Here is a 16,151-nt window from a genome sequence, read left to right on the forward strand (position 1 = left end):
AAGAATCCACAAAGCAGAAGGAGGCTGGAGACTGTCTGTGGCAGAGCTGGCAGGACTTAGCTGGCAGGGTCCATGGCTCCTCTGCCTGGACAGTCTTTTTTTCTTTCCTCTAGTCCTGGGGCACTATTCGAGTTTTTATTCTCAAAGCTAGTGCTCTACCATTTGAGTCATAGCTCCATTTCTGGCTTTTTTGGTGCTTACTTGGAGATACATCTCACAGACTTTCCTGCCTGGGCAGGCTTCAAACTGAGGTCCTCAGATCTCAGCCTCCAAAGTATCTAGGATCACAGGAGTGAGCCACTGGTGCCCTTTGGTACCACTAACTTTTGAACAGGCCCAGCATGCTCCCTGTCCAGGTACTTTTTCCCCAGCTGAGATGGCTGTAGTGCTAATACAGCAAGACACGTTGATCAGCAGTGGTGGGGTGCTGAGCATGCGTGCTGTCCAGGCAGCCTTCAGGCCTGAGTGTTATGGTGAGTGGGCCAGAGCGGGCTGATTTACTCACATCATGTTGTCCAAGCTGGCAGGGAGTAGGGCTGGTGGCTCTTGGTGGTCTTGCCTAGTTCCAGGCCCAACAAGAAGTCTCTGGAGACTCTAAAACAGTTCCTGAAAGCCTGGGTTTCTCTGGCCTCCCCTTCCTAAACTGACTTCTAGAGCTGGAGGCCTTGACACTATGCTATCACTGGGCTCATATAAGCATTGAGTGCATGCTCCCCCCCCTCCCCGCCCAGGCCAGGGAACAACCCCAACCCCAGACACAGTCCAGCCCCCCTCCCCACTGAAAGTGTCTTCAGCAGTTCCCTGAAGGATGATCTCATAAGGGTGCTGGGTCTCACCCCTCAACCTGGTGCTTCGGCAACACTCATCCACCTAACCTGACCCACCCAAGAAGCCAAGACAGGGAAGGGAGAAGGAGCCTCCACGTTTTATTAGGGATACTGCAGAAGCTGAGGCTGGAAGCAGAGCAGCCATGTTTTTAACAACATAAATTAACCGCAGTGCGGGTTGGGGTTTGGGGACTTGGCCAGGCGCTTTAATATTTAAAAAACGAACAACAACAAAAAAACAAAAGAACAAAAAGACAAATCAACAAGACCCCAAGATATGGGGAGGGAGGGCAGCACCATCCAGACAGCAGGGAGGACCAGGGCAGAGAGAGAAGGCAATTTGTCCCCCTCACCCCAAATTCCATCAGCACAGAGCCTTCAGAATGGCCCCATGGTAGTGGGGGGGGGGCTTTGGGGCAGGAGAGCAGCCAGGTTGGACAGAGATGGCACAGCTGGCGGGCAGGAAGCCCAGCACCTCAAGATGGCTCAGCCTGAAGTGGGAGGTGGGATATAGTGGCCTCGAATCCCTAATCCCTAAAGGAAGAGCTTTACTCTGGGTGATCGAAGGGACCGAGGATGGGGTCTCTCCCTGAGCTGAGTTGTCATCTCATCCACAGCAGCGGTGGGGTATGCCAGGGACTCCGGTCTTCTTATCCACCTGCCTCCTTGGTCCCTTAATAGGGGGGCCTCCACGGGCTCTAAGGTGTGGAGGGGGAAATGTAGGTCCAGTCTGTAGTCCCCAGCTCCAGAAGGGCTTTGGGGGACACAGCCCCTAGCCTTGACTCCCACAGGAGGACAGCGAATCATAGAGTGAGTCACTGAGAGACTCTGAGGTCTCCAGACCTGGAGCACCCCCACTGGCCACTCTGCCTTCTTCACCCATGTCCGATGTGCTGGGGGTGCGACTGCCCCCAAATGCTGGGCCCTGGGGTGTAGAGGATGGGCGGTTGGGCTCCAGGCTTCGCTTGCGATCCCCAGGCAGAGCCTGGAAAGAATAAACAACTTGAGAACACTCTTTCCTTTCTACCTCCAGGTCGATTTTGTATGCGCACATGCACGTGTGCACACGTACACACACACAAAATCCTGGGGTGTGAACTCAGGGCCTAGATACTGTCCCTGAACTTTTTTGTTCAATGCTGGCACTCTACCACTTGAACCACAGCTCCACTTCTAGCTTTTTTGGGGGGTGCATTGGAGGTAAGAGTCTCTTGGACTTTCCTGCCTGGGCTGGCTTCAAATTGTGATTCTCAGATCTCAGCCTCTTTAGTAGCTAGAATTACAGGTTTGAGCCACCAGCACCTGGCCTCCTGGTTGATTGTAGGAGGAAATGGGCTCTGGGGGACATTACTACCCACCAAGGCGGAGTGCTTTTTAGACACACTATGACCATACACAGTCCCAAGGTCGTGTGTGTGTGTGTGTGTGGGCGCGCGTGTGCACGCACGCGCGTACACACGCGCGTGTATCTACACAACACTTTTCTCTAACTCAGGTAGCTGAGCTGCCCAGACACTGAAGGGTAGTCTCAGCCCATTTCAGGCCCGGGAAGAACACAAACTGTGTATATATTTCCCATCATCCCGCTCCTCCCTTCCTGCAGGTCTCACCATGGGTGCCCTCGGCAGCCCCTCCAGCTGTCGGGGTGCACAGAGGAAGGGGTCAGCAGAACTGCCAGCTGCCCTGGTGTTAGGGAAGGTCCAGTTCTTAGCCAGCTGGATAGGCGGGGCCGGGCCTGGGTCTTCACAAGGATCTGTCCAGGAACAAAGGGAAGGTGGCTGGAGCTGTCCAGCCCCTAAGGACTTCCCACCCACCTTTGCGAGACTCACCATCTGGGCAGGCTGGATGGCCACGGTGGCTGGGAGTAGCAGTGAGTAGTGCGGGGAAGGCTGGCATGCTGGGGTGCCGCCCGCTCACCAGCAGCTCCTCTATGCCTGGCACCTCCCGCTCCAGTGTGTGGGCACGGCGAGGGACTTTGGTAAGGGCTGCAGGCCGTGCTGGGGGCACCCCTGGTGGGGGATCCAATCGTGCTGGCTTGGTCTTGGGAAGATTCTTGCTGGGGGTCCCACTACTGCTATGGTCTGGGGGTGGGAAGGTCCCGATGCCACTGTCCAAAGTTCGAGTCAAGGAGCCACAAGCTGGGGGTGGGAAGGAGGACAGTGTGGTGTAAGACAGAGCTTCCCCCTCTGCTTCCTTCCTCTGCCTTCAGGTTCCGCCACAGTCAACCCTCCTGGCCCAACAGGCTCCTCTGAGAGGCCATCCCCCCTCCCCGGCTCTGCCAACTGGCCATGGACTTGGAATTGGCACCCCTGGATAATTCAAGAGCCCCCCCCCACTATCTCAGTGCTAGGGCACCAAGATGGAACAAAGGCTTGGCACCTGCCGAGGTGACAAGGAGTGGAATGGAGGTAACGAGGCGCCTCCCACCCTCCATCCACAACCCTGCTGACCTGTGAAGTGTGAAGTGGGCACCGGCTCTGCCAGGCTATCCTCTGAGGGCATCTCTTCCCGTCTGCCTGGCTCACTGTTGGGCTGTGTGGGGACAGGAGACTTGGATGACCCCTCTAGCCCCTCCCTGAACCCACCGACTCATCCAGCAGCTTGCAGCTCTACCCAGTCACATGCTCTATCTAGTCCCACCCAAGAACTTACCTTTCCAGGTGTTTTTCCACAGCCCTGAAGTGGGCCCACCAGGCCATTCCGGGGTCCACAGGCTGGCCAGGGACTCTTGGGGTCAGTGGACGCTGGCTGGAAGTCCCCATACTCAGGCTTGGGCTCCCGCCAGTTCTTAGATGGCAGTTCCTTGCCATCCACCCTAGGGGCAACAGTGTACATGGAGGTGAGGAAGGCTGGTGCCCGGCAGGGATGCCAGCTGTTGCTGCGGTTTGGACAATTCACAACCCTCAAGTCTGCAGGTATTCCAATTTAATCCTAATTGTGGGGAAGGAAATGAAAGGGTGGAAACTTAATCTGACTATGGCCATTGGGGAGCCATCAGGACCACACATAGCCAACGAGGTAGAGCCCTCATGGTTGAATCTTGTTGGCTTTGGGGAACCAGAACCACACACACACACACACACATACACACACGCGTGCGTGCACGCGCCATGTGACATTCTTCACCACCGCAGGACTTTGCCAACAAGAAGGCTAATACCAGATGTGGGTCCTAGACCTCGTACTATCACAGCCATGAGCCAAAGTGAACTTTTCTGTATAAAGTAGCCTCCCTCGATTATCTTTCTTTTTGGTTATGGGGCATGGGCATTGACCCTGAGCTCTTTTGCTCAATGGTAGTGCTGTACCACATTGAGCCACAGTGCCACTAACCGTTTTCTGGTTAGAGGTAAGAGTCTTATCTAACCCAGGCTGACTTCAAACTGTGACCCTCAGATCTCAGCCTCCTTAGTTAGGATTATAGGTGTGAACTACCAGACTGTGGTGAAAAGTGCATACAGCCTGGCACCCAGGTGCTTGGCCTCAAGATACCACAGCCACCACAGGAAAAGGTGGCCTATCATTGGTGGTTGTTCTCACCAACTCGTTTTTGACTCTAGTAATGGGCAGGAGAACCCTAGAGAAACAGCCAGGGTAAGGGAGAAAGGTAGAAATCCTCCCCCAAAGTTACCCAGAAACTGCAATACTGGTAGACCAGGCTATGGCCTGGTACACAAACAACACACCTACTTGTTCCCTTGGCCCTTCAGAGCACACTGGCCATTCAAACCCTAACTGGGGTCCCATCTCTTTACCCAGCAGTCCTAAGATGAGTGAGCAGGTCCCCTCTGTAAATCACATTTCTCCTTACAGTGGGTGCCAAAGGGTAAGATGGGAAGGGGCCCTCCTCTCTGAAAGACTTTCAGCAGCCCAGAGATAGAATGTAATGATCATCTGACTGTCATATAAAGGTCCTAGACCTCATCTGATGCAAGACAATTCAGAAAAATGGGGACCATGAACTCTTCTCAAATGAGAGCCAGTGTGCTAACTTGTTGGCCATAAGGATGACTGATCTTTCCTCTGGGCCTTCACCTTCTCCCTATGCCCACCCCATCTCTGGTGGCCCTCCGGCCCCCACAGATCTCTGGGAAGCCCAAGTTCCTGAGGACAGCAATGATCCAAAGTTGGGTGTATCCCAGCCCTCACCTGTTGAGCAGCTGTTGCATGAAGGTGTCTGCCCCTTGGTACATGCCAGCCAACTGGCCCTGCATCTGCCCCAGACCAGGGCTAGGTCCTGGGCCTGAGCCCCCAGGTCGTGGGCGAGCCCGGCTGCTCAGATAGGCCTTCTCCTCCTCCAAGGCCCGGCGCAGGTCTTCTGCCTTAGCCATCAGCTTGGAGATGTTGAGGCTCTCGGCCTCCAACTTCCGGGCTTCCACTTTGACCTCCTTCCGGAGTGGGGAGCCCCCACTAGCTCCTTCCTTACTCTTGGCAGTCTCTGTGCGGCGGTTCAGGGCAGGCAGCTTGCTCTTTTTAAGGCCAAACCAGCTGGCGATGCTGCTGGTGTTACGATGTTTGGCCTCAGAGCTCGGTGCCCGTTCCTGGCCCTGGAGCCTCAACACGTTCTCCTCAATGCCCTTCATCACCTTCTCCTCGATGGCTGAGTGTGGGACTGGCCCCTCGGGGCCCTGGCTTGGGTCGGTGGGGCCAGGTACTGGGGATGTAGGCTGTCCCGTGGAGCTACCACAATCTGCCCAGGGTGGGCCCTTCCCCTTGTCAGGTTTGGGGGGCTCCTTCGTGACTGGGGAGGTCCCAAGTCGGGGTACCACCTTGGTAGGTGACTTGGAGGGTAGCTTTGTAGGGCTGCTGTGAGGGCTCTTGTTGGGCTTGCCAAGACTGGGGGTTGAGGTTGGCACTTTAGCAGGGGTGCGGGGCACCTGAGGGCACAGGGCCCCTGCCAGTCGGCTCTTGGCTAGCTCTACTTTGGTGAGGCAGCTCCTTGGTGAGACAGGCTCCAGGTCCACCCGGGCCCCCATGGAGTGGGATGAGTAGACCCGAGGGGCCCCAGGATCCCCAAGTCCAGGTTCCTGTGGCTTCAGGCTGCTTGTGCCTAAGGCCACTGTTCCCCGAAGGACTCCCTTAGCTTCTGGCTGCTCAGGGGGTCTGGTGGTGGGGGGTAACACGTCTCCAGTGTTCTCCCCTGACCTCCCTGGTCCCCGAGCCTTCTCAGTGCCTGGCCTGGCTGGCATCCCATTCTTCTCAGGGCCCAGGGACCCCTCGGGGCCTGTCTTCAGTTTCCCAAGGGCTGCCAATCTGTCCCGCAGAGGTGTATAACTGGGATCCCCGGGTCGCCGCCCTGACCCCTGGCCGAGCTTCTTGGAGGAGCTGCCAGGGGTCCTGCGGCTGGGGTGGGGAGACTCTGAGCCTGCCTTGTCCGGGTTTTTCTCCTGGGTGCTCCCATAGGAGCAGGATTCCGGGAGGCAAGGGCTGGAGACACCAGGGCTTCTGAGGACCTCAGGGGCCTGTGGCACCTCCAGAGTCAGCTGTTGGTAGGTGGGCACCTGCAGTGGCGATGGAGGTGGCTCTGGGGAAGGTCCCCTAAAGGTGCTCCGAGAAAGGTCCAGAATGTTCTCATAGCAGGGAGACACCACTGGTCCTGGGGACAGGGTGGTGGACAAGGCTGACTGGGGGGGTCTGAGTTGTGCAGAGTCGGTGGAACAGGCTGAAGGGCTGGTGGGCAGGCCCTGTGTCCCCTCTGGGGATAGCTCTCCCCCACCCAGACCCCTGCGGGCTAGTAGTGGCGAAGGGCTGCCATCCGAACCACTGTTGCGACAGGGGATTCGGGAATTTCGGGGGAGTTGGGGGCTGAGTTGGGGGCCTCCTGGGCTTGGGATCTTCTCTGAGGCTGGAGGCAGCTTGAGGAACTTGAGACCTCTGGCTGGAGAGGGCAGAAGGGGTCCCTGGGCTTCTCCAGGAGAAGGGGGCCCAATTTGGAGCTTGCTTTTCACCTGAGATGAGGAGTGGGGCTGGCCAAATCTCGAGCCCAATGGGGCGTCTCCTGTACCCACAAACATGCTGAGAAAAGGGAGAGGCCCCTGGCTCTCTGAGGTAGCACCAAAGCCCAGCCTGTTGGCCTCTGGGGTAGTCCCACCCCAAGCTGACTTTGGGAGGCCTTTGGGCTTGGTCAGCTGTAGGGGCCCCTGGTCTGGGGAGGTTGGCTGCCCAGTACTTGGGTGTCCCCCGTTGAGCGGGCTAGCTGCCCCAGCTAGGAAGGCCTGTAGGTAAGTTTCCGTGTCCTCAAGGAGTTGGCCCAGGTTCAACTGCTTGCGAGCCAAGGCACCTAGAAGGGTGTCAGGGCTGGGTGCCTCGTTGGGGTCACCTGCCTCATCTGAAGAGGAGGAAGAGCTGCTGCCTGGGGCACAGTGTGGCCCAGAGCTAAGACCCTGGGCTGCTGGTGGGGCCCTAGCAGAGCCCCAGTGTTTCCCAGCACCCTCTTCCTCCCCTGGGGCCCCCAAGAGGCGCTCCCAGTGCAGCATACCTCCCAGGCTGCCGGGGCCCAGGAGCAGATAGGGGGTCCAGGGTGTGGGCTCAGGCTGGGATGGGCCACACAACTCGCCATTGATAGGTTCTGGAGAGCCAGGCCCCTGGCCTGGAGGCTGCCAGGGGGTCGCAGGTGAGCACAGAAGCAAAGGGTCCGTCTCTTCCAGGGCTCGTAATACCTCCAGAATCTGGGCTTTCTTCCGAAGGAATGGGGACAGAGCATCCAGTGATGGGGGCGGGGCAGGGGGGGGGCCTGGGCCTCCTGGCCGCAACTGCTGCTCCCAACACACCTGGGAGAGACGGGGAGAAAAAGCATGAGGAGGGAATCCTCCTCCAGTGCAATAGGCCTAGGCCCTCGGCCTCACCAAATATATCTGTTACGGGGCTGGCCTGGCTGGTCTGTGTCCTCAAAAGTAACTCACAGTACTTAAGATAAGATGGCTCGGCTCCTCCAAAGATGGCTGAATCCTGGTTACATTAGTTCTTAGACCTGGCACCTTAGTGACCCATCCTCCCCAGCCTGCCATCCCCATCGCTGTTTGGATCTGCAAGGCTGACCAGCTATACTGACCTCTGACTTCCATGCTTCTTCTGAAAGGGAGGCTATGTGGCAGGGCTAAGACCTCTAAGTTTTGCGATAGCTAGTCTGCCTGGTCCTGAACTTTAGCAGAATACTGGGGATGATTCCATGTGAAACTTCCCTCATGTTACCTACCACTCTCTTTTTTATTTGGTGCAAGTCTTGGAGTTTGAATTTATGTGTCTGGTAACTGTCTCTAAGTCCCCTTACCCCTCCCCCCAGGCTAGTGTTCTACCATTTGAGTCACAGCTCCACTTCCAGCTTTTTTTTTTTTTTTTTTGTGGGTCAGGAGGCTTGAACTTGGCCTGGGTGCTGTCTCTTCAGCTCAAGGCTACAGTCCTACCTCTGGGCCTGGGCGATGTCCCTGAGCTCTTCAGCTCAAGGCTACCACCCTACCCTTGAGCCACAGCCCCACTTCCTGTTTTCTAATGATTAACTAGAGATAATAGTCTGTCAGCTTGATAGCTGTGCAGGCTGGCTTTGAACCGTTATCCTCAGATCTCAGCCTCCGGAATAACTAGGATTACAGGCATGAGCCACCAGGCCTGGTCAGTTTTTGAGTGGTTAATTGGAAATATGAGTATGTCATGGGGCCTTTTCTGCCCAGACTGGCTTTGAACAGTAATCTTCGGATCTCAGCTTCCTGAGGAGCTAGGATTACTGGTGAGCCACAAGTGTCTGGCTCTAGCTCCACCTTAAGACTGACACCATGGTTAACTATATCTGTTTTGGGGTAAACTCAACAATATTAAGTCCTAGTTCCACTTAGCTCTATGACCTTCAGCAAGTTATATGACCTCTAAATTTCATGGTATCATCTGTAAAAAAAAATGAGATGTAATTATGTTAAACTCCATAAATAAGACAAAAGAGTCCCACAGGGCTCTGCACAGTGTCTGGCACAGAACGAATCCCTAAGGGCAACTATGACTCTCACCACATTACTAATGTGTTTGCTCACAGGCCAGTGGCTGGGGTGGGACCTGTTTTTCTCGGTATAAAGCTGATAGCTGAGGACTCTACACACTTCCAGCCTGGACAAGAGCCTGTGCCTGAGAAGCAGCCCTTTCCCTGGGGCTTGTTAGAAACTCCAGTGGAACATGCACTGACTAGCCTCTAGCCAGCAAGGCCACCAATCTCTTACCTCTCTCTGTCCAGCACAGCGCCCTAGAGGCAATGAGGTGGCTGGTCCTTCAGCAGCACTCAGGGAAGGAGAGGCTGGTGGCTCTGAGGGTGGCTGGAGTGGAGTGAGTGGGATCTGCAGAGAAAGAAGGGTTAGCACGGCAGCCATCTGGCTTCTCAGACTTGGGTTTTCCTATCTAGGTAGTCCCCTCTTAGGATGTCTCCTGACCCCAGAGATGGCTCATCTTGCCACCCCTATGTGGGTTAAGAGCAGCCTCAGGAGAGCACAGCACACATAGATCTGAAAACAGTATAGGCCCAGATGTTAGGAGGTGAGACCGATCCAGAGGGCAGTGGAAGAAATCAGAATCCACCTTGAGTCCAGCATACTTTGTTTTTCTGGGGGACTTCCTAACCTCTTGCAAGGGAGGCTATCACAAAACTCCCTTCCTGTCCTGGCTACCTGTGATTGGAGGATTGTAGAGAATGGCCTTAAGGAAAGGGAGGTATCATTTTGGGGCCCTTAACCTGGTCTCATGTGAAACAACTATAGAAGACTGTAACAAATTTACAACCTGTCCTTGAGAATGTGATTCTTTCTCCCAGGACTCTCAACTGAGGATGAGCCCCCTTTAACTCTTCCCTTCCCCTCACTTCTACAGAGCTCAAATTCTGCAGTAACTGAGCCTTGCATCTGGCTGCGTGCAACCAGCTCCTTTAGCTCAGATCTTCCACCTGTGCCATTCCAACTTGTCTCCTTAACCCAGGAGAATGGCCTTTCAGTTTCCTACATTCAAAGAAGTTAAAGCATGTCTTTTCTTTTCCTAAAGTATCAGTGCTGGTCCCAAGGCCTCTTTGCCCTGGATCTTTGATTATGCTGTTCATTCTACAAGGAAATCCCTCTTCTTGGTCTCTCTGAATTTTTTTTTTTTGCCAGTCCTGGGGCTTGAACTCAAGGCTAGTGCTCTACCACTTGAGCCACAGCACCACTTCCAGCTTTTTCAACGTATGTGGTACTGAGGAATCGAACCCAGGTCTTTGTGCATGCTAGGCCTAACTCCCAGCCCTTTCTGAACTTTTTGTAAATCTCCCAGTCATCCAAGTTCAGGTCCAGTGTTACCTAATCCTGCAGGGACCTTCTCTGAGGGCCTGTCTCCCCTCCTTGGCTCTAAGACAAATGGGACTGTTGTAATTTGCTCTTCAGACTATCTTGGAAACCTGGGCCCCAGTGGTTCCTGCTTTCTGGGATCCTATCTATCCTACACAGGCCATAGTCCTGAGACGGGGCCTTGCTAGGCACTAGTCCACAAGCAGAGCTTAATTAGTACTGTACAAAGCAACTTTCAGCACATCAAAGCACAACCTGGGAATCATATTAATAATATAAACGGTTGCCATTTATTCACTTTCTCTGAAGTGTCAAGTCTACACATTCTCTTTTTTCTCTCTCACTTCTCTCTCCCCCCTCCATCTCTTCTTATGCCAGTACCACGGCTTGAACTCAGCACCTTATGCTTTTGCTTAGCTTTTTCTTTTAAGGCTGGAGACCTATGACTTAAGCTACAGCTCCACTTTCAGCTTTTTGCTGGTGAATTGGAGCTAAGAGTCTCTTGGATTTGTCTCCCAGGGTTGGGTTAGAACCCCTAATTCTCAAATCTCAACTTTCTGAGTAGAATTACTGGTCTGAGCCACAGCACCAGCATATTTTCTCATTTAATCCTCATAACAACAAGCAATATAGGTACTTTCATATCATTTCTAAGAGAAAAACCCTTGTAGTTCTTCAGGTCAGATACTTTGTATACTAAGTTAAAAGCAGTTAATTCAAGAGTTTATCTGAGGCCAGGGTTCATGCTCTTTCTATTGTATCATATCACCTCTGAGGAGTTGAAATCTATTGGCTAGAATCCCAGGAGTCCCAGAGTTCACTTAAAGCTGCTCTGTTATCAGCAGTCATTTTGAAGAGGTGTGTTGTTTTGGGGATGAATTTTAGAGATTCTGTGGTGAACCCTGAATTAAGGAGAGAACTGAGTAGAGAGAACTGCAGTCTCTGTGCTAATTGGGATCCAGTTCTGTACCACCTTGGATGCCTGGATCTCTAGAAAGGCTTCTTCAGGGACCAGATATCCCAGTCAGAGGAAAGGTTCTCTGTTCAGGGATGAGGGTCAAGAGCTGCTTGTGTTGCTCAGACATACAAATTCAGACAGAGACACCTCAATATACAGAGAGTGTTTCTCTTCTGGTAAATGCCCTCAGAAGTAACCTGCTGTTCCCCTCTGCCACCTACATCTGCTCCTAATTCTCCTTCCCAAGAATACCTTTCCATCCTTGGGGTTTGTAGCAGAGTAACCACTGTGACATCTTTGTGTGTGTGCGTGTGTACTCATACATCCAATCCTTGGACTTGAATTCAGGGTCTGTGTGCTCTCCTTGAACTTTTTTTTTTTCTCTAAAAGCTAGTACTCTACCACTTGAGTCACAGCTTCACTTCTGGCTTTTTTGGTGGTTAACTGAAGGTAAGAGTCTCATGGACTTTTCTGCTCTGACTGGTTCAGAGCAAAATCCTCAGAATCCTCACATCTCAGCCTGCAGAGTAGCTAGGATTACAGGTGTGAGCCACCAAATCTAGCTTCTGTGATATCCCTCTTCTCCTTCCCCGACTCCCAACCCCAATTGTGGGGCTTGAACTCAAGGCCTGGGTACAGTCTCCGAGCCTTTTCTGCTTCAGGCTAGCACTCATCACATTGAGCCACAGTACCACTTTCCTTTTTCTGAGGGTTAACTGGAGATAAGAATCTCATGGACTTTCCTGCCCTGACGCTTTAAACCACAATCCTCAGCTCTCATCCTCCAGAGTAGTTAGGATCCCAGTTTCTGTGACATCTTGAGCCCAGGATACATTCTGCTGCTCCTAGGACGTTCAGGGAGTCTGGGATGGCAAGAGAAACCAGTGTCTGTGAACGTGTGTGTGTGTGTGTGTGTGTGTGTGTGAATAGGTACAGATACTAATGCTATCTGTGCACACAGTAGTGATGAAATCTGCCCTCCTGCTTTTGCTGTGACAGAAGCTCGGGGCTGCCTTATGGAGGGCCACAGCCCAACTCTGGCCTGGAAGAGGCCATGTTACTAGCCAGAGTTTCCTGGGAGCTTCAAATAGCAACATTTGCAGTCTCCACCCATTTCCCCACAACAGAGCAAGAGCTAGTGAAAACTTTCTTAGGCAATAAGAAGGAATGCAGCCCAGCTAGTGGGAACACCTGGAAGGCATTGCGGGGGGGGGGGGAGCTTGCAGGGGATACCTGTTTTTACCTTTCCTAAGGTGTTAATCTATAAGGCTGGGCAGGCCTTCCTCTGGATGGCTACAGCCCCCACTGTGGAGGAAGGATGCTGGGGGCCTGCTTCTGTGTGAGTGGGAATCCTGGAAGCAGGTTCTGAGAGGAAAGGAAAAACCCAGTGCTCACCTGCGGGGGGAGGGAGCCAGTCGTGAGCTGGAGCTTTTGCTGAAACAAGGCGCTCAGCATCTGGTTCTGTCGTTCCAGGTCAAACACTCTCTTCTTCAGCTTGATGCACTCCTCCCTCAGGTCCTGCCCACCCATGGGTGGAGGAGGTGAAAGAGAGGGGAGAATAGGATGACTATAGTTTCACCCCAGCAGCAGCGGAGTTCCTACTAGAGGACCTGGGTGCCCACTGGACCACACCCTTCCGTAGCCATCTCCCTAGTGAAGGTAGCTAAATTAGCAGTCAGAAAAGAGGAGTCCATTCTCTGTCACTTTCCCATCTTTGGAGTCAACTACTTTCCCTAAGACTGGTATTTATACAAGAAATATTGCTTTGAGAGCTATCACAACCTGGAGAAACAAGTTGGGATGAAGGTAAGGGAAGGACTGCAGTCCAAATCAAAGTTTCCATAGTTCAGACTACTGATCTTACCTAGTCTTAACCTGGCCTCCAAGTAGAAAACAATGCCCTTGAGGCAGAAGGAGTGGAGTCAGTAGAGGGCCAGTAGGCCATCTTCTCCACACCTCTTCCATAGCTCCTAATGTAGGCTTAGGGGAGCAGGCTTTGGGATCCCATAGAAGGAGCTCCCAACTCTGTGCAGGGCTTTCCCCAGGGTGGGAATGTTTCCTGTGCCCACTCACCTTCTGGTTCAGCAGTGCCTGTACCACATGGTTTGCAACCTGGGGACAGAAAGCCCTGAGAGTGAGCTGACAATCCAGGTCCCCCCGACTGGCCAGCCCCAGCAGATTTCTCACTAACCTCATCCAGACAGCGCTCATAAGTCTCCCGCTGGTTCTCATTGGCCTGGGCAAGTGCTGAGTTCTCTGCCTGCAGGAGTGAGGAGGAAGAGGGAAAGAGGAAAGCTTTGGGGATCTTTTTCTTCCATTGTAGATAAATACCTTCTGAGGAAGGGAGGCAAGGAATCAACCAGGAGACCCAACTTCAGTGAGACTAAGGGCTTGGGGAGAGATGGTGCTCAGGAGAACTTGAGTGGGAGGTGGCAAAGGGAACTGACTTTGTTGAACGGCAACTCCACTGTACAACTACCTTGTTTTTAATTAAAACAAAACACAAAGGAGAGGGGCAGCTATAGAGACAGAAGATGACCTTGGAGGCAGAGTGAATCCATACTATGAAGTTATCCATAGTATGGGAGTCCCTATTTATCAGGATGTTCATGACATCAACAATGCTAGGCACCGGTGAGGACAGAGTATTCAGAATGGGCCAGGAAGCTTGGCCTGCACTTAGCCCTTTAACTTCTGAGCTATGGGTCATCCAAATGTTTCCTCCTGGGGCCTCTGTGACCATCTCCCCTCTCCCACTCCAAGCCAGCAGGAACATGAAAATGGGAGATAGGGAGAACTGAAGACTCATTTTCTTTTTTGCCAGTCCTGGGGCTTGAACTCTGGACCCAAGCACTGTCCTTGGGCTTTCTCAAGGCTAGGGTTCTACCACTTGAGCCACGGCACCATTTCTAGCTTTTTCTGCCTATATGGTACCAAGGAATTGAACCTGGGTCCTCATGCATGCCAGGCAAACATTGTACTACTAGGCCAAACTCCTGGCCCACTTTTGAAGACTTTAATGGTCAACTCCTGTGCATGCTTCTGGGCTCTGAGCTTGCACCTGGGATAGATAGCTAAGAGCAAGGAAGGGCTTCTCAGAGAGCTCTGCTAAAGAAATGCTTGGCTCCCTCCGAGGTAAGGCCAGATAGCTCCGGTCATGGGAGGGTGAGGAAGGCCTATTTGCACTCATTGCTCACACAGGGCATCTCTGCCTCCCCTGGGCTCCAGGCAGCACTGCCATCCCACCAGCCTCCTGCCACATACCTCCAGTTCCCGAAGTCGGTGCAAAAGCTCCTGGCAGGTGCTGGACTCCATGCTGTCATCACCAGTGGACCCTGGCCTCAGGTTTCCAGGACTCCCAGATGGCTGGTCCATGGCCTCTGACATCACGCCCTGTGAACAAGTGAGAGATGACTCCAGGGCAAGAGGAGGAGAAAAGGAGGAGAAGAAAGGGGAGGAGGATAGAGACAAAGCTATGCTGTGTCCTGTTGTTTAGATCAGACTTTGTAACAATTCAGGGTCAGGCTGCTCACTCTTCTCATTTTGAAGCAGAGACAAATGCCCTATAAAACTCTGCTCTTACAAGTACTTATAGACATTGCTCAGACAGACACTGAGCAAGGAGCTAATGGGATTGGCTTCAAAATGGCAAATTAATCATTCTCCTGTGCCTCAGTATTTACCAATTACAAAGTAACAGTAATGTTACTTAATTTACAGAGTTGGCAAACAGAAATTGGATCTATAAAAGTGATCTAAAAAAGTTAGAAAACAAAACTAATACTTAAGCATGGTAGCACCTACATCTACTTCTCAGCTACTCAGGAGATAGATATATTAGGTGTTCAAAACCAGCATGGGTAGGTTTAAGAGTTGACCTCAAAAGCATAATATAAAAACAAAAGCAGGGCTAGGAATATGGCTTAGAAAAGATAGGGGAAACAAGGTGCAGGTGGCTCATACCTGTAATCATAGTTACTCAGGAGACGATTTGAGCATCTGAGGATCATGGTTCAAGGCAGAAAAGTCCCTGTGAGGCTCATATATTCAATTAGTCATTCAAAAACTGGAAGTGGTACTGTGGCTCAAAGTGATAGAGTGCTAGCTTTCTCAAGGCTAGAGCTCTACCATTTGAGTCACAGCACATTTCTGGCTTCCAGGTACCGATTTCTCTGTACCTGGGTCTTCATACATGCTAGACAAGAACTCTACCACTAGGCCAAACTCCTGGCTCCCCATTTTTCTTCTTTAAACCAAAGGTTCTACTTGGCTTTTCTAGTAGGAGCCAGGTGAAAACCTGCTGCTTAGTTCATTCACTCACATGCTAAACTAAATGATCCTGTCTTCTAATTCTGAGAAATGGGAATGATTCTTCCTGGCAGTCACTATGAGAGTCAGAAGCAGCCTGCAAGGGTGTGCATGTGACTTGGGTAGTTGTGAAGATAGCTACAGCGGGGATGCAGTATCTTCAGACCCAACCTTGGACTTCATGTCACTTGTTGGGTAACCTTGAGGCCAGGCTCTTCTTCCTGGTCACAATAGGAAAGAAGACTCTAGAAGGAGTGAAGAGCACTGCCACGGAGGCAATAGTGGAACAGCTCCTTTTACGCATGCTGGTCTTTCCATTGGAGCCTTTATTCCTCCTTTGTGCTGATACCGGGGATTGAACTCAGGTCACAGGCACTCTCCCTTCACTTTTTCAATTAAGGCTGATGTTCTACCACTTAAGCCACAACTTCAGTTGGTAGTTAATTGCAGATAAGAGTTTCAAACTCTCCTGCCTGCGCTGGCTTCAGAACATGATCCTTAGACTTCATCCTTCTGAGTAGCTAGGATGACAGATATGAGATACCAATGCCTGTCTGCAGAGGCCTCTTGATAGTACTTCTGCTTGATTGGGCCTTCAGTCTCTAGCTCTGTAATGGTTTCCTCTACCAGGCTGTCAGCTCTATGGCCATGAAATCCCAGGTGTAACAGTTTGCATGCAAAACACAGATTGGTTACCAGAAACTAGTATGTCATGGATCAAACTCAACCAAGGTTCTAACCTGCACTGTGTGACTTTTTTTTTTTTTT

The 16,151-nt window shown here is 52.2% G+C and overlaps 1 protein-coding gene across 1 annotated transcript; it reads right to left on the reverse strand.

The window, feature by feature from the left end:
• Window positions 1-904: 904 nt before the first annotated feature.
• On the reverse strand, window positions 905-14,479 carry Nckap5l (NCK associated protein 5 like). The gene is made up of 11 exons (XM_090325460.1): window positions 14,340-14,479; window positions 13,267-13,335; window positions 13,149-13,187; window positions 12,471-12,593; window positions 9,032-9,145; window positions 4,977-7,597; window positions 3,480-3,642; window positions 3,278-3,359; window positions 2,657-2,965; window positions 2,438-2,580; window positions 905-1,812 (listed from the first exon to the last, which is right to left on the reverse strand). Exons 1-11 carry the CDS (start codon window positions 14,460-14,462, stop codon window positions 1,600-1,602), a joined length of 3,999 nt encoding a protein of 1,332 aa, XP_090181586.1. The 5' UTR covers window positions 14,463-14,479; the 3' UTR covers window positions 905-1,599.
• Window positions 14,480-16,151: the final 1,672 nt, after the last annotated feature.

Source organism: Megascapheus bottae, chromosome 2 (genome assembly GCF_031878675.1).
Source record: "Megascapheus bottae isolate mThoBot1 chromosome 2, mThoBot2.hap1, whole genome shotgun sequence".
NCBI classification, from domain to species: Eukaryota; Metazoa; Chordata; class Mammalia; order Rodentia; family Geomyidae; genus Megascapheus; species Megascapheus bottae.